General features: G+C 37.2%; 2 protein-coding genes and 1 non-coding gene across 15 annotated transcripts in view; all 3 read left to right on the top strand.

The window, feature by feature from the left end:
• Nucleotides 1–7,530, top strand: part of LOC139938531 (uncharacterized) — an 81,922-nt gene extending 74,392 nt beyond the window's left edge. For all 11 annotated transcript variants that reach the window (XM_071934213.1, XM_071934351.1, XM_071934135.1 and 8 more), the window contains one exon: nucleotides 96–7,530. In XM_071934213.1, the coding sequence (XP_071790314.1) occupies nucleotides 96–2,644 (2,549 nt within the window). In that variant the 3' untranslated portion in view covers nucleotides 2,645–7,530. The remainder of the gene's footprint in view (nucleotides 1–95) is intronic.
• A 1,455-nt stretch (nucleotides 7,531–8,985) lies between these two features.
• On the top strand, nucleotides 8,986–22,391 carry LOC139938360 (protein phosphatase 1 regulatory subunit 36-like). Of its 3 annotated transcripts, XM_071933863.1 has the most exons (17): nucleotides 8,986–9,178; nucleotides 9,354–9,421; nucleotides 11,566–11,652; nucleotides 11,992–12,128; nucleotides 12,899–12,965; nucleotides 13,385–13,483; nucleotides 14,049–14,189; nucleotides 14,856–14,898; nucleotides 15,168–15,250; nucleotides 16,160–16,309; nucleotides 17,475–17,504; nucleotides 17,704–17,793; nucleotides 18,110–18,169; nucleotides 19,345–19,446; nucleotides 20,110–20,146; nucleotides 21,153–21,184; nucleotides 21,378–21,412. In XM_071933863.1, exons 1-15 carry the CDS (start codon nucleotides 9,149–9,151, stop codon nucleotides 20,132–20,134), a joined length of 1,212 nt encoding a protein of 403 aa, XP_071789964.1. In that variant the 5' UTR covers nucleotides 8,986–9,148; the 3' UTR covers nucleotides 20,135–20,146; nucleotides 21,153–21,184; nucleotides 21,378–21,412. The 3 variants fall into 3 exon arrangements, with proteins under 3 accessions (XP_071789964.1, XP_071790124.1, XP_071790043.1); XM_071934023.1 differs by lacking the exon at nucleotides 20,110–20,146 and having other exon boundaries at nucleotides 9,046–9,178; nucleotides 21,378–22,390; XM_071933942.1 differs by lacking the exons at nucleotides 8,986–9,178; nucleotides 9,354–9,421; nucleotides 20,110–20,146 and adding an exon at nucleotides 10,376–10,395 and having other exon boundaries at nucleotides 21,378–22,391.
• On the top strand, nucleotides 9,471–9,543 carry Trnav-uac (transfer RNA valine (anticodon UAC)). The gene has a single exon. It is a non-coding gene; the product is annotated as a tRNA-Val (tRNA).
• Nucleotides 22,392–23,147: the final 756 nt, after the last annotated feature.

Genomic DNA, 23,147 nt, shown 5'->3' with positions numbered 1-23,147 from the left:
TAGAAGTGTATATTTTGAACCTTCAAGCATACACAAACAAACAAAAAGTAAAGTTGTTTCTGACAGTTTCTTTTCCTTTTCTTGGACCCCAACAGCCAACAACCTTAGCCAAAGACTAAGCCGTAACAGCATCGAGTTTGACGGCAACGTGTCCAGCACACACAGTGATGAAGAAAGAGACAGAGCCATGATGGAGAGAAGCAACTTAACCCGGAAGAGAGAGTCAAACAGAGACTCTGGAATCGGCAGCATGACGCTGTCCGAACATGCTGCAGTTGAGGGTGATAAGGACGGTAGTGGCTCTAGCAGACGTCCTGATCGGGGCAATAAGACCTCTGAGGACTTATCTAAGAAGATTGATCCCGTTCGGAAGCGTCTTGGATTGGATGATAGTGAAGAGGATGAGGACAATGCCATCGTGGAAGTTGTGGAAGGCGCAGACAGCCCAGATGAGTTGGAAGCCTTAGAGACATTGCCAGAAACAGTTGACAATGCTGCTGTTGGACATGAAGACGCTGTAGACTTAGAGACATTGCCTTCATACATTAAAAAGTTTTCACCATCGGAACCTTTCAAGCTTCGTCATTCAAACATCAAAGGCTACCGACCTCTGGGTGCTCGTAAGAACGGGGATGTGTGGATTCCTATGTCTCTTGGCCCTCACATGAGGAGCAGGAGTGTATCGTATGGCAATCGGCCTTTTAGTGCTGACGCCGCAATGCATACGCCACATCAGAGAATGCCCCTCTCCCGCTGCAACAGTGAGGACAGACAGATGTTGGCAGCAGTCAGTGAGATGTACAGTAGATCTCGCTCAGATCCTAATATGCTAGAGACCAGCGCATGTGAGGACAGAAGCAGGTCTGTCTGTTGTATCCCAACCTACACTGAGCATCCTCATACACCGGAATCACCTCAAGCAGTGTCGGAGGAATCCTCTACTTTCTCTTCAAATGAGAACCTTTTGGAGTCTGTCAACAATGCCTTCAAATTGTTGGGAGAAAAGTATTCTCAACTTGATCTCTCTGAAAATAAAGATGAGGACGAAAGCGAATCGTCAAAGGATGGAACAGAAAGTACAGCAAATACTATTTCAGCTGGAACTGAGTCAATGGAGGAGAGAACCATCATAGAGCCTCCGCCAATGGAAGAACCAAAACAAAAGATAGTTGTTCAACCTAAAGTTAAACCACGTACTAAAACAGTCAACAAGCTTGCTCGTGAGTTTAGCCGAAAGGCCAAGGAAAGTCCAAAATTGATTGTGACAAGACAGTCAAGTAGTGACTCATGCTTGGAGCTGACTGATTCTGCTTTTGGAGATGTTTCCTCTGCAAAGGACGATAAGGGTGTGGATGTTGTAGTGAGAAGCAAAAGGGTAACAAAAGTCACCAGTAGATTTGAAACTTTCCAGAGAGCGATGACGGAGAATGAAAAATGGCAGGCACCATCTAGAAGGGCGAGGTATATCTCAGATTCCGTCTTTCATGCCGTCCCAGTGACAGCAACAGGATCATCATCAGAGGAGGAAAAGACCCAAGACACACCGACCTCAACATTCAGTCGTAGTGCTCGCAACAGACGTTCAGTACGTGATGTTGTGAGGAGATTTGAGAAGCCCAAATCCCTCAAAAAGGAATCCAAAGCGGTGACTCCAACAGTGATGGGGATACAGGAGCGGCTACAATCCATCAGGCAGAATGCAGAGTTCCACAAACAGTCTAATCAACAGGTCGATACCTCAATGAAGTCACTCCGGGAGAGGAGACAGGAACTACAGGAATGGGTATCAAGACCAATCCAGAGGAGATACCATAAGAGCGAAGGAAACTACGTGGAGCTCTACCATTCTGATACGGCGTCTTACTGTAGCGCATCAGAAGAGCCTGATTGTATGAGTAGCTATGCTAGCAGTGCACAGAGCAGCACAAATACCTCGCCTGTCCATGTTCCCAGGGTAAACCTCCACCTTGATTCAACTGAAACATCCTCCACGAACTCCTCCTCTAACAATGAAACAGCAGAGAGTAAGGAGCCCATCCTCTTTCGATCACTCAAAGAACGCTTTCAAGAGCTTGAAAAGGCCGTCTCTAAGCCTGTACGCAGAACCTGCGCCGACCCTAAGAAAGAGATTGATGCAGAAAAGCACAGCAAAGCAGAGGAGAACAAGTCACTGTCAGAGGAAACTTTACTCCCGTCGGAGGAAACTCCACTCTCGTCAGAGGAAACTCTCCTCCTGTCTGAGGAAACTCTAGTCTCATTGGACGAAACTCTTGTCTCTTTGGAGGAAACTCTAGTCCCGTCGGAGGAAACTCCACCCTCGCCAGAGGAAACTCTCCTCCTGTCTGAGGAAACTCTAGTCTCATTGGACGAAACTCTAGTCCCGTCGGAGGAAACTCCAGTTTCGTCGGAGGAAACTCCAATCCCAACCATCGAGGAAAGTCAAGAGGTTGATGGCGAGAGTTCTCATCCCAAATCCAGGTCCAACAGCAGTCCCTTGATGTTAGAGGCTGTTACAAGCTCGGACCAGCTAAAGAGAGCTACCTCATGTGAGAGCAACTACACCGATGCTAGATCGGAGCTATCGGCTCAAGATTCATCAGAAGACAGCTTTCATTCAGGCTATGCAACTCCTACAGAATCTTAACATTTAATCACTGCCACGGAGTGTCAAGAATTAAATTACTCAACCCCGATAATTTTAAACCTTATAGTTTTATACAGAGATGTAGTCAACATAAAACAGAATTGTCAAATTTTTTGATACACATTTATGACATGTCTTTTTTCATTTTGATTATTACTCAGGATTTTTTTCCTGAAGCATTTCTAAGCCAAAGAAATTCAATGTGAAGCTCAAGTATGACCCTACCTTTAAGATGCAAAACATCGTTAAAAGGGAATTTTCCGGTAGAACTAGGTATACAAGCAAAAATACCATGTCAAGTATACAATCTATGACTGGTATTCTGCTAGTTTTTGCTTAGCATAAAATTGTTAAACAAATTGCTTGAGCAGCTGTATGAAATTGGACCCTGGGGTTCCGAGAAGGACCAGGGGTGGATTTCACAAAGAGTAAAGACTAGTCTTATCTCGAGTTAGGACTAGCCCTTAAATTTCTAATAACTCCTAAAGAGTCCTAGGATTAATCCTACGTTAGGAGTATCTTTGTGTTATCGACCCTTGGGGTTATATTTGTGGGTTCCTGCATCTGATAGGTGCCAACTCACACAGTCCTTTAAATTCGAAATCCCCAAAAAGTCTTCACACCACTTGCGGGAACCTAAAAGACGTTTTTGATAGTGCCAATGTATTTTACAGATCCACTACTCCAGTTTTACTATCATATTTTTGTATGATTATTAATTCAGTGTAGATATACATGTACGTTATGAAGTAAACGCTAACTTGAAACCAATGATTGTTTTTTTAATTTAAGCTATACGACTTTGAATTTTATCGTTCAGATACCCAAAGATAAAGAATATTTCTGTACATAAATATATATTATTTACTTTCTGTGTAAATACAACTTTTGACTAGGCCTCATTTGAGGCATTTATTGTAAGTTAAAAATTACCAACGTATAAAAGCAGTGTACATGTATATCTACCGTAAATCTTACTTTATTTTAATTGGTGGGTATTTTCTTCGCTTTTTAATGGTGCCAACGTTCACTGTGCTTTGTTCAACAGTGAGTTATTTTTGTGAGTGTACATTTGTAAAGTAATATTGTACATTGTTATCTACATTTTATTTTCTGTCTTGTCGATAGTCCTTGTGTACTGCTTAAAGCATATCGTGTTTCTGTATAGTTTCTATTGTGTATCAAGCCTTGTACTGTTGAATGCCAAGGACTGATCCCTGCGGACTCTGACGATGCCAACAAAAACTTCACCCCAAGTTGTTGTGTACTTAAAAGTCGTTAGATGTGTGGTATAGATGCAATGAAATCATCTTTAGAACAAAGACAAACAACATGAGCCCGATTTCATAGAGCTGCTCAAACAGGCAATTTTGCTGAACAATTTATCTGCTGAGCCTAAATTTAGCAGTGATACCAGTCAAAAATGGTGCATATGAAATGGTAGGTTGGGTGGTATACGTTAATCTGATCAGCATAATTTTGTTGTGCTTAGCTGGTTTTTGTTCTTAAGCAGCTTTCTGAAATTGGGCCAACAGTTTTCAGTTGGCACAAAAAAGGGACTTCATTGCCTCTGTTCTTGACCCTGGTGATTCTTTAAATATTCCCACAGACAAAATAAAATACCCTGTGTAAAATGAAAATGTCTCATCCCTTCCCTTATGTAACACTAGGGCCCAGTTTCATAGAGCTGCTTAAGCGCCAAAAGTAGCTTAGTAGCACAACAAAACTTTGCTTACCAGAATAAGGTTACCAGCCAAACTTTCATGTCACATGTACGATTTGCAGTTGGTATCCTGCTAATTTCTGCTTAGCAGACAATTGTCAAGCAATATTTTCTGCTTAAGCAGCTCTATGAAATTAGGCCCTGGCCTGAAAAGAATTCTTCTATTTGGAGATCAAATATTTCTGTCTGGAGGGAATGAAAGTAGAATACTAAAAGTCGGTAATGTTGTATGATCAGATTGTTAATAACAGTGTTCAGTCCAATATTCTCTCTTTCTGTCGGCCTCCCGCAGATTTGTTTTCAAAATTTAATTCAACAATGATCTAGTGTGTGGGATCTCTCAAAAAGTTTAGCCCATTAATCCCTCTGATTGGACATCACAATCCATCCCTTCAAATGACCTGGGGCCAATTTCATGTAGCCTGTAAGCACAAAAACCTGCTAAGCACAGAATAGTATTGCTTAGCAGAAACAGGTTACCAGCCCACATTACATTAAGTTATCATTGTTGTGGCTGGTGCCTGACTGTTTTTTAATTATTTTCTTAGCAAAGAAATTTGTTAATCAGTAACAGCTTTAAGAAACTGGGCCCTGTGGTATAAATGCAAACATTGTAAATGGCCTTATCAGCAGATTCTTTCTCAAAGGCTAAGGGGGAGACTCTGCTGAAGGTAACATCAGCCATGTACAACTTTTGCAACGTGTAGTTGTCTGGAAAATTTTACTTCAGGCCGACTTTGTGAAGAATCCTTGAAATAATTTTGTCTTGATAATCCTTTCACATTTACACTCTCTTTTTTTTGTCCCAAAAGATCTTGATATTTTTTTACTGATGGATAGTTTTTAATGGATACCAATCATAATTTGGTATGTGTTATCATAAAATTTGTATTGATACTCCTTGAACAAAAGTGCTTAAAACAATTATACCTCTGACTGAAGTCACTTCAGTGATTTGTTCGATTTCTAACTAGATGTTTAAAACAAATCACTTTTATATTCACGTTTGACCATACATTCTGACATTTCCCAAGAATCTACACAAATCAAAACAAAACTGATACAGTAATTAATCAGATTATGTTTCAAGGGTATGAAATAGGACTCTGGCTTCACAAATGAATATTTACTTTTTTGGACCCAGGTGGGGTAAAAGCGTGGGTCAGGTCTGGGCAAGTAAATTGCTAAAGCCCAATTCGTACTTCCTGTGAATGCAAATTTGACTTCACAATTCTGCTTTTTTGTCGTAACTGTTTGGCAAGAACAGCTCAACTCTTGCAAATTGTTCACTGCTTTTTTGTGGCGTCAATTTGCTTTGCATTTACAGGAAATATGAACCGGGATGGATTTTGGGCTATAAGGGTCAGGGTAAACCAGCGTAGTGAGTAATGACCTCTCTTAACAAGGTATATCTACTTAACTATTCTGTAGTATTTACTACATGGCAAGTCTCTTGTATAGTTAATGTATTATATTTATTTATCCAAGAAAATAATTTGTATTTTGGGTGCTCTTTGAAAGAAGCCATGTTGTACAAAAAACACAAAATGTATATAAAATTCAATATTCTGGATTTCTACTTCTTGAAATGTACTTTCTATACTAAAACTAAGTTATGTTCGTGTTGCATAATAAGCTGGAATGGAGGCTTTTTGCACTTGTTTTAAGACAAAGATAACAAGGTCCTCTATCAAAGCTTTCCTCTAAGTTAAACTTGACTTAAGCAAGTACTTTCTAGATTTCCTGTGGAAAATGAAGAAGTAATTGGTGAATGTACTGTGGAAAAACAAAACACTCTTGCAGAATAAAATCGTTTGAAGAAACAGTTTTCAATATTGTGTATATTCATTAAGCAATATCATTTCATTGTGGCTGTGCAAAAATCTCACATCTTCAAAAAATAGCCCTTGCAACACACACCTGTGAAAAAGTGGTTCATTACTATTCGGATGTACACACAAAACCTAAGTGGTGCTGAGGTCTTTTGTACAGAGCCTCCTTTGTGCAAAAACCCCTGATGATATACAAATTTTAAGATAAGTTTTTGCCTGCAACAGCAATCGCAAGACACCTTGCTTTATACCACTGACGTAGATGTCTACCTTGCCTCTTGTTCCATAGTATGGAACTAAAATGAACAATGTGGAAATTGAAGCAAAATGTAAGACTTGAAAGTCGACTCTGCAGACCATGGAGTAAGTATTGCTCCATGCTGCAGACATTCTGCTGAGAGGATTGTGCAGCTTTTGGATCCAAGTCAGTAAAGTCTGGAAAGCTTTCCAATTGTTAAATGATGTACCTTGAGTTGTACTCAACCACTGGTCTCGTTATAACAGATAACCAACTCATTGTCTAGAATTCTTTCCACTATACTGAAGGAAAAAAACATCCTGGCACCAACCATATACCACAGCTCATGTTTTCCACAGTGCTTTCTGCATTAACTAACCCTTATAAACCATTTTGAGGTAGTGGACACAATAATCTGTGACACTATTTGGTTTGGGTAAATTTGTCTTTAGACACCAAAACCAAACAGTGCACTCATACAGTGTCCACAATACCCCAAAAAGGCTAATGCAAATGGCTCTCCTAAGTGGTTTGACAGGAAGTGCTTTGTGAGGTCTAATTCTGTCTACAAATCGACTTTGGCATGGATGAGGTATCAGAAATGACAAGCACAATGGTTTTCAACATGGAATCTCTTTATGAAAAGCAGTTTGACAAATATCTTTATCATGGATTTTTAACACCAATTGAATATCTATGAAGTTAAAGGTATTCAGTGATTGAACCATCAGGGCCCATTTTCATGAAGCTGTTTAGCAGAAAATACTGCTTGAATAATTTCTTTGCTAAGCAAAAACTGAGTGGGCACCAGTCACAACAATGTAAACCTGATGTAAGTTAGGCTGGTAACTTGTCTTTGCTTAGCAAGTTATTGTGCTAACAGGCTTCATGAAGTTGGGCTCAGATGTGTGACTGTACCATCCACATTATGCTGCACTGAGTCTTGTTTTGAAGTTGTAAACTATTTTTGTGTAGAAACTGTACTTTCTAATGATGTTCTTTTCTGGTTTATTTAACAACCTTATTTAAAAGTTATCAGTGCAGGTTAAAAACTTGCATGACCTGATGATATGGATGCTTTGTACAATAAAGATGTCCGTCATGAACTTAAAAAATGTTGTGTTAGGTTGAGGTTTATTCTTTGTGTCAGACCAGTTATTACTCTGGAATTTTTTATGATTTCAGAATTTTAAACAAATCATATTTGCCTTGAAACTGTGTCTAGAAAGGCATAAATTGTCCAAGGGGAGGATTTCATTGGCCCTTATGGTCATGATAGGGTTTTCACTAACTTTGGACTAGGCCCCAATTTTATAAATCTATATTAGAAAGCACATTAAGATGATGCTATGGTTGAATTATTCTACCAGATATATTGCCACTCAATATTCACTTTTTTCAGTCATATCCTTTATGCTTTGCAGAACTTCACAAAACCCTTAAAAATTGGTCCGTGCTAGGTATAGGACTGGCTCGGACGGTTGGAAAAAACTACACATGTAGGGGTGTTTTGACCTAGAGAGGGAATTACTTGTCGAGCACTGGACTCCCCCTATTTAATTGAGCTGAGGATTAAAGTTCAAGAGTCAATTAATAATTTCCCCTTTACTGTAAAAAGATGAGAGACTTCTGGGTAGTTTTTGTGTATTTTTGAATATTAATGTTGTACTGATGCTATGGGAGTTTGTTTACCCCGGCCCTACAAGCGCCATTGATTATTGCTCAAGTCTTTATACGCTTTGATGTGATAATTTCGATGTTGACAAAACTGTTTTTCCATTAATTTTACACCCCCATCGTAATTTACACTCCGGCCAGATAAGTGTTTATATATTTTTTTAAAAGTAAATTGGAGGAATAGGGGCTTGTATTAGAAAATGTACAACAAAACCCTCCGCGTGATGGGACGCGGGGCGTGTCTCTGGGGATAGTGTGCCCCGCCCTCTATTTTTGTCATTTTGTGAAAAAAGAATGTCAAATTCCAACATTCATTGGTACCATGTGCTGCCCAAATCTGAACTACTAAATTGCAGCTTTATATATTGTTTCTGCATAATTCAATGTCCATCGTCTGCCTCCGTCCTCTATGTAGGCCTACATCTTTGCCTATATATGTCAAATAAAACGATAACAATGTGGGGGGGGGGAATGTTGTGGGATGGTACGACTCAATGATTAACGGAGTATAGCGTACGACACAGACTTTTTAAGTTATTTGTTTACGTTGGGATCTGGGAAGACTTTTTTGCTCTTTTTTGCGGATGCTTCTTGCTTGAGGACTTTTTTGTTTTGTTCATTTATTTAGGCCTACTACATTTTTTTGGGGGGTACTTTTATGGGAACCACCCCCCCCCAAAAAAAATAATAATAATAATAAAATTGTGCACCCCCCCCCCCCTTGCTTGTGCCCCCCCCCCCTAACGTCACTTTTCAGAGCTATCGAAGTGTCATCTCTTCATCGCGCATCATGTGGATTGCGTTGTTCCTAGGAGATTTCATTGGTACTCTTCACAAAACTTTTGAATAACGGGCAGTTATCGATGGGCACCAGCGTGGACGATTTCACAGCGGCGGTGATGAACACGATCTATGCACTGAACTGAGTTCCAAATGATCATATTAATTTTACGTACAATTTGATTGCAAATGTCGTGTTATCCAAGTATGTCTGTCTTATCAACATACACTGTGCATTGTTCATAAACGAAGCTATGGCTAAAACGGTGCTTGTGACCGAAGAGGTGTGTATTTTCTTCAATATCTAGATTAACCTTTCGTTTCGATTTCACTCAGTCAGGAAAGTTTGTTTCGTTCGTGTTTTATGTTGTTCTTGTTTGTTTGTGTGCCTAAAGAAAGTGTGTGCGGTCTTGGCATTGCCGTTTTGTCTAAAATGTATCGTCATTTTTCGAATCCAAGGTACTAACTCCAAGCACTGGAAAGTGGTATTGGAAAGAAGATTCAAATTCGCTGGAGTTCCAATCAAGGTTAGTCTGCATTGTTTATAAAGCAATATTTCTTCCTATGTAGCAAGGTGGTTTCGTAGTGTAGTGGTTATCACGTCTGCTTTACACGCAGAAGGTCCCCGGTTCGAGCCCGGGCGAAGCCAAAATTTTTTATACGGCGTGTTAATTTTTTTTCCCCCGGTTATGACATGTATAACTTACAAAAAGTTTACTTATTATTAATGAATGGATCTTTTTTTTAAACATAGATTTAACATTTTTGTTTGTTCAATCAATATAAAAGTAAAGTAATGTCTATTTCTACCTCCATGGCTCCAGCAGCAATCTAGTGGTCTGAGTTTGACTTGTTTTGTTATGAACTTATTGTCAAAGACCAGCCTTCTCACTTGCTGTATCTCAACATATGCATAAAACAACAAACCTGTGAAAATTTGAGCTCAATCGGTCATCAAAGTTGTGAGATAATAATGAAAGAAACGCCCTTGTCACACGAAGTTGTGTGCTTTCAGATGCTTGATTTCGAGACCTCAAATTCTAAATCTGAGGTCTCAAAATCAAATTCGTGGAAAATTACTTCTTTCTCGAAAACTACTCCACTTTAGAGGGAGCCGTTTCTCACAATGTTTTATACCACCAACCTCTCCCCATTACTCGTTACCAAGTAGGGGGCCTCGAAGGTTTTATGCTAATAATTATTTTGAGTAATTACCAATAGTGTCCACTGCCTTTAAAGTTTTACTCATTAGACTAAAATTATGCCAAGATTTGTGTATCCTTTCCAATCCTTAACAGTACAGTTTTTTGTAAAAGTTAAATGTAGCATTTTTTGTAATCCCTTCAACTTCAAGTTCTTCTTAGCGATGGGAATTTATTTGCACTACACGGAAAAATGTACGACTTATAATTTATGATTAAATAAATTGTTTGACACCCTTACATTTTATCATTTTCATTCTACATTCATCCATTAGTTATCGCACACCGATGCCCAACAGGTGAAAGATCATATTCAGTCATGTCGTTTTGTTTAACATTTTTTTCACAATTGTCATCACATTCCATGATTCCTGCATATTTTCACTCCATTTCATTTTATGCAGTGACTAATGCTAGCATACATAGCACTTGTTTAACTGCACAAAGAGTTTTGGTGGGCACATTATTATTGCCCAATTAATTTAAAAATCGCCCAATAACTCTGTCATAATTTCATTTCATTTTCATCATTTCATCTCATTCTCCATCATTATGACCACAAATGCAGAGATACCATCAGATGAAAATTATTTTTAGAATTTGTCAGTTTGTATTAATTAAATTGAAAACAAACTTCCTATGTACACATGTACATTCATGAACATTTAATTTTCACTCAAATTCTATGATCTAACAACCATTAATATGAATCACTTTTTTTGTGCAGATTTCATCAACATAAATCAATCTCTTATTTTGTCACATTCATATTGTCAACAGGGTAACTTTTTTTAAATGGAGGCTCAATAAGTTACCACACAATTTCTTCTTCACACTTAACTGAGTAGAGAAGTTTTGGTAATTATTTTGGTCTAGGTTTTAACCTTCCCAAATAAGAGAGTCTTTTAAACCAAAAACATCAATCTATTGTGACTATGATAAAACAATTCTGTTGGTGTTCCTTATTTTGTTTATCAGTCAAAAATATCATCACACTTACAAATATCAATCTTGTTGACTAGTTCTCATTTATCATTATTTCATTTTGAAATTCCAGTGCAGTTATGCAGTGTTTGTCCTTATTTATAAACTTGCACCTCAAGTACACAATTCAAAATTCTTCTTCCATAGTTCTAAACTCAATCAGTAAGATTGATATTTTTCATTCACTCAATTCTGACAGACATGGCGTGTTGAATGTTAACTATTGTCATTATTATCACTATTTAAAAATAGATAGTGGCCTGACGTTTTATCCTAATATTGTCTTTTTAGGGTCAAAACGTCAGGCCACTAACTACTATTTGCATTTATACCATAGGTCCAGAGGTTTGCAACAGCTAACTATTTTCTTATTGGTAAACCAATGAACAGATGTATCAACATCAACGCCATAAGAAGCATTCTTGCAAACCGCAATTTATGATATATAATTTCTCAATTTTTATTTATTTTTTATTTTTGTAAAGTGCTAATCCATCAAATGATCAGAAGGATAAGAAAGGACACAGAAAGAAGAACATCACATTCAATGACAACCCAGGAAAGAAAGACAGGTAATTGTTTAATGTTTTTGTATTAATAACATTTCATATTTGTTCAACCCAATATGATTTCAAGTTTACCCAGTCAGTTTCCCATGTGGTCCATTACTTGATTATGTTTGCTTAGAATTTTTGGCAAATTATTTTTAAATTGGACTTTAAAAGCTTTTTATCAATACCTTTTTTAAGAAGCGAGTTTGATGGTGATTGATCAATGTGGTTCAATTTGTTGTTGTTGTTATTATCTTATTGTTTGTTTACATTTCCATTCAAGCCTTTATATTAAAAGTGACTTGACCTTTTCTTGAAAAGCTTTCATTGAAACAGCTGTACTTAAATCATTCTTTTCAGAGCCCAATCAGTACGTTATGATGTGGACAGAGGACAAGGGTTAGCCTCCAAAGGAGCCAGGCAGGGGGGACTAACATCAAAGTCTGCACGATCAAAAGCTACCAAAGAAACAACCGTCACTCTTCAAAGAGTCAAATGTAAGTCAGCGTTATATTTCTGTCTCATCCAATAGGCCCCATGCATGTTTCAATAGCCCACAGGCCTGATACTTCAAGGAGGCCCCTGCCTTGGTAATTGCCTTGGTGCACTTGAAATGCTCAATTAGAAATTTACAATTTCCCCATAGGGTGCCCTTCACCAAAGAGAAAATGCCTCTGTGCCCTTGCCCTTTCAACAACGAAGCATACACAGGCCTGAACCCCCTCACTGAAGTCAAATGAAGACCTCTTTGGCTGAGAGGTATGCATGGTGCATACATGCTTAGCTCTCCTTTCTATTGTTTGACCTTAGCATGCAATGGTGACATATGCAAGGGGTCTATTTAAATTTTGCACTCAATTTTACAAAGCACTAAGATTCATTTTTTATGATGAGATTTGTTTTACAGTATTACAATAGTGATTTGTATTGTGACATCACAATTTGCTTAGCAATTAAAATCGTTTGGCAGTTTAGATCATTCTTTATAGTCCTTTGTGAAATCACCACCTGAGCTGCCAAGTAACAATACAGTGTGTAAACCTCATTTCAGTTTGACATTTGGTCTTGGAATTTTTACCAGAAACTTCAGAACTAATTTGAGACAAGCATGTAATTTTTCTTGACAAAAGCACAAGTTCAAATTGACAAGAATTTTTGTTATAATATGCCATTTAATTTATGCCATTTGCAATTTGCAATTTGGCAGCAATGTTATTTTAATACTTTTAATGCTTTTTATAAATTATAATTTCTTTATTTTCTGCAGCTGTTGTCCTGTCCTTACTGATTGAAGTCAATGTCCAAACACATTCATTTGAGATGTGTCTCTATGAGTAAGTATACTGTTCTGTTGAATACATGTATCTGCACAAGTATCACTTCTTATTCATGTATTTCTCAAAGATACAACTTTTGTGAACTCAATCCCAATTTTGATGCAATGACTTGTCAAATTACTCTGAATAGCTATTAATTGTAGGCGTTTATTGTGTTCTTATCATTGAAATAAATAAACTCTACCCTCTCAGGTGCCCATATACTCTTGGGTGATGAGTTTAAAGTTAAGTGCCCTTGCCCAAGAACCCAAGTATCATGACCTGGATTTGAACCCACACTCACTCATCAGTAGGCTACTTAAATGCAAACAACACTCCTTAACACGCTACACCCAAATCTAGTCATTGTTGTTGTGTCTAAAAAAGCTTCTATTTTTTCATGAGAATCCATTTTATAATCTGTGTTTTGATTTCAGATTGGATCAGTTTGATGAGTTTCTTCTCGGTCTTCTCAACTATTTCTCATCGTTTTTTGAGCAAATTGTTTTGGAGAGTAAACCAAAGACGATGACAACGTAAGTTCATGTTTGTTTGTTTGCTTGTTTGTTTGTTTGTTTGTTTGTTTGTTTTTCCCATTGATTCATGTTGCAATGATTAAGCTTGGCTAAGTACTTCATGACACTATAAAACCAAAACCATGGCCCAATTTCATAGAGCTGCTAAAGCTGTGTTGCGACCCCCCTGATGTATTATCCTAATCCCAGTCCTAACCTTAACCCTAACCCCCTAACTCTAACTCTAGTCAGAAGTAAGGGTTGTCCGAACATGAGGGTGTCAGAACATACAGCAGTCATTCTCTGATCATTTTCAGGAGAGGGCATTTTTTCCTGAATGATCAGAGAGATCGGAGCATAATAAAGTTAAGCCCGGTTCATACTTTGTGCTAACACGAAAGGCGATACTTATTTTGACATCACAGTTTGCACTGCAAAAACAGTCCTGTGACGTCGAAATTCGCTTTGCATTCGCAAGAAGTATGAACCGGGCTTTACTTTGGTACTCTAGCTACACTTTTCAACATAATGAGATATTTCTATGGTGCTGACAAACATTTTGTGTCCTTTGATGACATTTCTGTAGTGAACCGAGTCAGGCAGAGAAGAAAGCAATGGCAGAGATTACGTCTCGCATGGAGGCAGCTCAGCATAAATTAGCCAAGAGTTACTGCGTTCTCATCTTGGGCCTAGGATTACCAGATCATCATCACATGGGATGTGGAAGGTTCGTCTCTTTACTATTGTGAAATTAAACTTAAAAGTAGTTGTGTTAGTCTGATAGATAAACAAGGGAGATAGTGGCAGCACTTTAAAGACTTACTTACTACATAAAAAAACTGCATGAGCTTTAGAAACAAATACTTCATCTGTTGCTACCAAAGCTCATGCACTTTTTTTATGTAATTAGTTAGTCTTTAAGTGCTAAAACTACCTTCCTTACGTGTGGTACTGTAACAGTTGCAGGGAATATGCTGTTGGATTGTGTTGATGAAGAAGGATGTCTTTCCTGCTTTTCTTCTCACCATTGATTTCTTGGCTAGTACAGTGATGAAAAGATTTGCTTTTCAGAGAGTCATTGGCTTCACAATTAGCAAATTAAATTCAATTTGGTTCAATTCAATTTTAGGTGTATATTTATCAAATTTCTGTTATTGTCACCAAATATTTTCTAACTGAAGCAACTTAAACTCAGCCTCAACTGTTGTAACTTGTAACTCTCTGTTGTCTTATTCCAAATTACAAGGGAACTCCACAGTTAGGATTTTGAAACAAAGTTGATCTTAAGAATTGAGAATGCCAATAACCAAGGCAGGGATTCCTCGAGGTGGAAATGGAGACATTACCTATAAAGCTTTTCAAACCGTTGGTTTTTTTTTCATTTTTTGAACAGTGAGAGAGTGTCATCAACTTACAAAGACAGAGATATTTATGAGGTAATGTATGTTTCATTGATAACAGATAACAACATTATCTTTATAATACTGTCAGTGTGAAAGAAGGAGGCTGAAAGAAATCAGCCCAGGCTAAAAGAAATAAGCTTGGACCATATAATCAAACTGCAGATTAGGAATATGACCAACAGTGGGGATGAAAATCCATTTCAGTGGCATTTTATAATAACGGACAGAAGTGTAAAATCTAGTTCTACGTTGCCTTTTTTTCATCTGAATTTTTATGTACTTTTATTATACATAATTTGCAGACACTGTACAGATTTTGTGTCCATTTGGTTTGGATTGTGTTTCGCCGCAAAGATTATGAGCTCATTAACAAAGAGATGGGAAGGTGAGTTTTCTTTTATTTGGCCCTTGACTTTCTACTAGCGTTAAAATATCAGACCAGGAGATATTTTTACATTTATACCACCTATCATTTGGGTTGGTAAGCAGTTTCAATTTTAATAGTTAATTATTTTCTTTTTTTGTTTAATTTGTTCAAAAATGTCTGCCATGCATCATTGAGCAGTGTCTCATCCACAAAAACTAACAAGAATAGGAAAATTTTCTTGAAGACATTCAGAACATACGGATTGAACTGTTTACAGTTAGTTGTACACCACCGGTTTATTTAGAGCTACAACACAAAAGAGAGATTATTCCCAAAGTCTTGGTCCCAAGACCAGGGCCCAATTTCATAGAGCTGCTAAGCACAAACATTTGCTTAGCATGAAATTTCTTCCTTGATAAAAACAGGTTTACCAACCAAATTTCCATGTGATTTTTCAGGATCAGCAAACAAAAGCTGAATACCAGAAACAAGCACCATGTAACAAATGGAAATTTGGCTGGTAATCCTGTTTTTATCGGGAAAGAGATTTCATGCTTAGCAAATTTTTGTGCTTCGCAGCTCTATGAAATTGGGCCCAGGGCATTTGCGTGCACACGGTCACCAATGTTCCAACCAGTGTTCAGATCTGTGTCACTGCATTTGTAATGAATAAAAAAAGATGATGCTATGGCTAGTGTTATTTTCCCAACCGACATCTAAATCTCACCCTTGGTGGTAACCAGGGAACAAAGTTACAAAAAAGCACCCCCTCTTTGTTTAATCATTGAAAACATGTACAGTGTGCATTGTATATAGATCTGAACAATGGTTGTGTGTACCCACACGTACCATAGTCTTGAAACCAAGACTGGTGTCCCTGCAAACCTCTCTAAATGAAAATTGTTTAACCGCAATGTTTGACTTCAGAATGTTAAGATCAGACGTCTTCAACCCAGCTCTGCGCATCAAGAATGCCCCTGAGGAGGATGCGGATGCAAAGGATCGAGAGGAACAGATGGACACTGACTTACACAAGAAGAAACTCATCTCACCAGCCGAGTACAGGAGGAAGAAATTGTGAGTTTAAAGGGAGGGTATTTGGGTCGGTTTACGACCTCTTTTAGAACACTGCTGGAGGGTCGATTTCACAAAGAGTTAGGACAAGTCCTAACTTAGTGTAGCAGCTTCCGTGGTAATCATTTTTGATTACTTGGGGTGCAACAAGTCCTAGAAGATATTAAAAATGTATGGCTAGTCCTAAGTTAGGACGGGTAACTCGTCCTGACTTAGGATAAGACTATTCTTAACTCTTTGTGAAATCCACCCCTGGTTTCCCAATACTCAGCTCAGTTCTGGTGTGCATTCCTGCCTGTTGCTTATCTTCAAAACCCCGTCTTCGTTGTTGTTATAATACCAACTGTATTTTAGCTGTAATATCATATTACTGTTATATTTTGTTTCGTCCCCTTTGTTTTCATTTTCATTTATTATTTTCTTGACCTGTTCTTGACAGTCTTTGACTTAACTATTAGTACTTGATTTGTTGTTTATTATTCTCCTTTTGTCAACATAAAGAAACTAAATGTTAATTGAAGTGAATTGAATTTGTTGGTAATCACCCTTAAAACAAATGGCAATAAAAACTTTTGGTGAGAAGCCTACAGCAGCATTTTGATAAAGCGTTTTGAGAAACATTTAAACTTCAAAGTTATGTTGTTATGTAAAAAATATATAATGTTTTATGCCCCGAAACTTTAAACTTACTGTCAGTTATTCTTCTTAGATTGTATATTCCTATTAGAGATTGTTCCTACTGCGTGAACTTATATGTTTGTTTTATTATACATCTACATATAGGACTAAAACCAAAAGTATACTTTGCCATTAAATGATGCCATTCTTCTTTCTCGGCATTGCCAGTTTGTCATTTCTTCATTGAAATGAGTTCTATTTTGTAAAACTTTTTAAGTTGTGTTTTTTACTCTTGATGTATTTCAGTTGTTCTGCATTCTGATGATTTTGTTGTTGTATATTTCTGTATTAAATATTTGTTGATTTATGTATTATTTGTAAAATTGTTTTGAGCATTGCATAAGGCACAAATGCTGTTTATTTTTATTTTTTGTATTCAGATGTTATAAATTTTAATGAAGATTGCTAAAATAACAGAATTATTATTTTGATTTATAATTTTGGTTTTAAATATTAAATTTAAATTTTTATTTTTTTCATTTTGCTTCAGGAAACGTCCAGCAATTACACAGATAATAACGTAAGTTTAATCATTTCATGACACACTCAAAACTGTATTTTCCTTTGAACCAAACTTATGAAGGAAGTTTCAGTATTTTAAATGTTTAGATCAGAATCAATATTTAACCAAATGATAATACTATTGAGGAATGGAATAATTCACTTCTGTTGAGAATTCATGTTACACCAGTTTCTCTTCTTTTTTTCCTCCACACTAGTCAACGTTCACCAGTCCTTGTGTCGTTACTTCCTACACCTAAGGAGAAGAATGATTATTTGTTTGAGAGAATGACTCTGGATGCCCAAGGGTAAGTAACATTGGTGCTCCTCAGTAGAATTTTCCTTTAACCACTTCATGTTAGACGACGTGTACACATGCCAATTTTTTTCTGGCCTGGCCTGGCCAACCTGGTTTAAAGCTGATGTGAATATCCACCCAGCCAGTCCATTATGTGTGTGCATAGGCATGCACTTACCATGATATGGTTTGTTTCACCAGTATTAAGAGGGACAGCAGGTAGTGGAAATCATGCCTCACGATATCCCTTTCTCACGGGGTTGAGGGTAAAACTAAATAAGACACAAATCTCTTTACTTTTATGGGTTTGTTTTTGTTTTTTTCAGAAACCAGACTGGCCCACAACAGGAATATGAGTCAGGTCGAAAGGTCAGATTGAACCACAGGTCAGTATTTTAAAATTTTAAAATGTTTTTTCTTGCTTACAAATTTATCGTTATCATTGGCTTGTCTTTACGGAGTGGTCTAGCACACCGGAATTAAGCTCTGGTGTTTGTGATCAGCAGAGTTTGAGTCCCTGTCTGGAAATTTGTGTTCTTAAGTAAGGCACGTAACCAATATTGCTTTAGCCTTCAGGTAGAACTTAAAGCCGAAGAGTTCCGTTTGTTGTGTAATGCATGTAAATGAAACCAGGGCCTAATTTCATAGAGCTGCTAAGCACAAAAATTTGCTGAGCATGAAATTTCTTCCTCGATAAAAACAGACTAACCAACCAAATTTCCATTTGTTTTATATTGCTTGTTACTGGTATTCAGCTGTTGTTTGCTTATCCTGAAAATCACGTGGAAATTTGGTTGGTAACCCTGTTTTTATGGAGGAAGAAATTTTATGCTAAACAAATTGTTGTGCTGAGCAGTTCTATGAAATTGGGCTCAGTACACCAAGAAAAGGGTTCACCGTTGTGTTTCTGGCATGGTTGGCTGTAGATTGTGTCACATCATCTTGTACACCTTTACAAGGTGCTATATTAGACAGTAGACACATAGTTCAAAAACTTGGCATACCTGTCTTAAAATGTTAGCTGCTTTGACAGACATTTTGGCACACTTTAAAAATGCCCATTATCATCATTTCGTTGTGTCCTGTTTTTTTATTAAACTCTGAGCATATGCTTCTATATTCAGACCATGCCTTTCTTTTATGCATTCCTGTCTGTTCCTTATCTTCAAAACTCTGTTCGTATACCACCTTCATTTTAGTTGTATTATCATAATATTATTATTGTATTTTGCTTCTTCCTCTTTGTGTAAGATTGTTTGTATTTGTTGGCCATTTCAAAACAAGCCTTTCTGGCTTCTGTATTCATTACATTATATTTTCTTCATTTTGTTTTCGTTCATTATTTTCTTGACCTCTTCTCGACTGTCTTTGACTTAAATAATTGCACTTAATGTGTTTATTATTCCCCTCTTTCCACCAATATGAATATAACTGTTGATTGACTGGATTTGAATTAGTCACTTAGAACAGTAGTCTTAAGATATGTATTGTGAAAACTGTAGCTGAATTAAATGAATGTATCAGTACTCTTCCGTGATACTGTTCCTTTAATGTATTACAGAGTTGGAATCATAGGAGAGCCTTTGGACCAATTCAACACATTGACGCTTGCGCCTCTAGGCTCAGAGCAGGATGAAGAGAATGATGAGGACCAGAAATCAAGGTAAGGGTACATGCAAGTTTATCAACAACAGTATCAACAACTAGATCAACAACAACACACTAGCAACAAACAACAAAGAAAACCAACATCAAAACACAAACAACAACACTGCTAACATGTACATTTCGTTTCCAACATTAAACAATTAGCTGCAGATATTACACCATTATTTATCACACTGATAGTTTTCCCGACCTCACCTGGATGGGTGAGCTAAATTGAAGATTTAAGTGGGAGCCTAGGAAAAATGTTTTTCTGAGCGCTCCTCATGCACTGAAGATACACTTCCCAGAAGCTCCTTGAGATTGTTGGCTTTTTGAGAGTTATTATCCAGTGGAATAGGTGACGGTTCATCCTATATGACGCCCTAAAATGCTTTGTTTTTATGTCGGCCAATCACTTAAAATCATAGAGCTGCCAAACAGAAAGTACTGTCGAGGCAAATATTTGCAGGTGACCAGTCACGATAAAAATGTACGAGCACATGGATTTGTGGCAGGTTAGCTGTTTCTGCACAAGAAATAATATGAAGCAGTTCTGTGAAGCACTGTGTTTGGGGAGGAAAAACATCCAATCCTTTTATTGTTAACTTTCCAAGTGAATCTTACAAAATAACGTAAAGCCTCACCAGAATGTTGATGAAATTTTCTCTTTTTGCTTAAGTGCCAGTCTGTGTAGCAATCCTTGACTTGGACGTAGAGTAAGAATTGTCCATATGTTTCTCTCGTGTGGAATATTTCACATAATTGTTGTTACATGCTTTGACTGCACTGGGTTACTGACTTTGGGAATTTTTAATCCACGTCATAATCAAGATTTTGTTTTAACTGTGATGACTCCTGAGAGTGTGATTTGACAGCCTTGTGGGTGTGGGATACGTACTAATCACAACACCAATCGACGGGTGTCGTCAAGAAAGCACAATTCCCACTTGATGCCTGCACATTGTACACTGTACACTGATTTCATTTGCATTCACTGTGTTACATCTGTATACATAGAAGCTTAGGAAAAACCTGATTTGGCATTTAAAATAAACCCAAATCTTTCCCTCAATGTTTTACTCCCTGCTAAATGAACTGAAAATATTTACGACCATAGCTGCCAACATTTGCATCTTGCAATCAGGGATATTTTTGTACATTAATCGGGGAGTTATTGAGAATTACATTCAGCAAAATACGGGGAAAGTTTCCACAGTCAGAGAGATTTTTTAATTTGTTTATCAGAACATTTTCAGGGAACTTTCTGTAAAATTAGGGAGAGCTGGAAGTGGTTAGTTCGCTCTACTATTATTAAGACACGTAGTGTATTTTAGTCCAGTGGAGAAATATCACAGAAGCTTAACTTTCTCACAATCATAGCGTTAAATAAAAATAAATTTAAATTATTTCTCAAGCAATTGGTTGAATTTTTCTTGGATTGATTTTGACCTTGCTGTGATAGTGTGAATTTCATTGTTATCAACAACTTCACCGAGCAAAGCTTTCAATTTCTTTCTTGGTTTTATTTTTGTTATTGCTACTTTTCACTGACACGCTTAAAACACAGCAACACTAAAGTTTGCATCACTTGTTCCTTGTCTATGTGTGTTTATACTAGTAAAACCGTAATTGAAAAAAACAAAATTAAGGGATGCTTGAACTATTTTTGTGTGTAGTTAAATCTTGTCCTCTGAAACCTTTATTTTCTCTTTTTATTTGTAGTTCACAGTATGGAACTCCAAGTCCTGAACATGGTATGAAAAAATTGTTTTTATTCATATTTACATGTTTTCTTAAAATTATATAAAAAGGGGGAAAACTATTCACAAATACTTTGAAATATTACTTAACACGAACCAGTCTCTCTTGTTTCAAAATGTCTGTAGATTGAAGGACTGCAGCCTTTACTATAATATGCATTTTTAACACTTTTTTTTTTTTTTTCAGTGGGTTTGAGCCGGCACCATACTGACATGTCCCAAGCAACAACAGAAATCTTCACTGATGATGATGATGACATGTAGAAAAAGGAAGCAAGCTTTATGTAGCAGTTTGCTTAAAACCATTTCCAATAGAAAAAGTCCAGACGTTTTAGAGTAATTTGTCAGCTCATGATTATGATGGCGTTTGTGCAGTTAATAATATATAGAGCAAGTTCGAGTGCGCACATTTAGTCCACCAGTGGTCGACCACAGACTAGCAACGCACATGCGCAATGACGTACTCACCCGAACGACTTGGAGCAAGTCTAGTCAACCTTCCACCTTTTCTCTAAAGTGTCACTGGTTCCCCTCTGCGCTTAACACATGTTAGAATGGAACATGCTGTTGGGACCAGTGAAGAAACCATGGTCTCGAGGCTGGCTCCAAATGGTCGACCACAGTAGTCAACCAATGGTGGACCAGCCTGGGTTCGAGTCAAAATGGTCAACCTTTAGTTAACCATTGTGCACACCCGAACTTGCTCATAGTGGTTTTGCATCCTGCTAAATGGACCTGATCGATCAAGAGGTGTCGTAAAAGTAATTGTTAAGCAAAAAGAAACGTCTATTTTCTAACTGTAACACTTATCTGGTTTGGGGGTTCTTTTTGTTTTTAGTGTTATTCTCTTTTTCATTTAAGGAACTTTTGGTCACATGGATATGACAATGCAATTAACCACCATGTATGATGTAGCACTAAGTCAACAAAATCATAGAATGTTTTTGTAAAGCACTTGCATGTGTGATGTATACCCTCACATAAATGAATATGAAATGCATACAAAATTAATAGACGTTGCAATAATCAACAAGCCCCATTTCAGTGCCTTTCTGATGTAATTTACTGTTTCTTATCAAGATAATTAATCTGGCATTGGTGTGAAAACAAACATGTTATTGTATATGCCTGTAAAGTGGAAAAATAAATCAAAATTCAAGTGTATATATTCTCAAATTTATTCTCAATTATATTGAATTGTTAAAACATAGGATGTGTGAAGTCAGTCTTTTTTCTCATGTGTTGATTCCATGATTTGTGAATATGTATACAGACCTGTAGTGACCAGACAGCCTTTGCTTGGTAAATTGCCTTCCTGTGGTCTCTCCTACAAATTGGTGAAAAATTTTCCGCCGAGTTTGAATTACACTGATTTCTTAATTAAAAATACGGCATTTTTATGTATTCCGACAGTACATTTCTGGGGCACGCTTACATGTGTCACTGTACGTTTTTAGTCGACTTTTGTTTCCGTGTTATGATTTGCTGACGGTCCATGTACATGTATAAGGCGTATTGGGATAGGATGGTGAACTTGGCTAAATATTTTTTCTCCGTGGTTAAATAGTAGCAATCAAATAGAAGCCATGAACCCCTCCTAAATGCTGAAAATAACAAATAAAATGCTCCGAAATTGTTAAAAAATATATTTTATTATAATAAAAACCATTGTTTATCGACAACTTAACTCGACGGTTTTTCCAGTTGGAATTCCATTGAGGTGCACGTGTCTTCGATTTACGCTCAAATAACACCACAAACGGATCTAACTATCATGCGTAGGCCTAGCCTAAGAGCATGCCTACCTACCCGCAAATACTCAAAATCAAGTGCCAATGAACTCCAAGGAACTATTTTCCAAAGAGTAATATTAACAATCCCGAAAAGTAATGATCCAACAAGAAAGAATCGAAGCCATGGCCCTTTGGTTGCATCAGAGATCGATATGTGCGATATG

The sequence above is a fragment of the Asterias amurensis genome, chromosome 1 (assembly GCF_032118995.1).
Source record: "Asterias amurensis chromosome 1, ASM3211899v1".
Lineage (NCBI taxonomy): Eukaryota > Metazoa > Echinodermata > Asteroidea > Forcipulatida > Asteriidae > Asterias > Asterias amurensis.
This window is presented reverse-complemented; position numbering and strand designations above follow the sequence as displayed.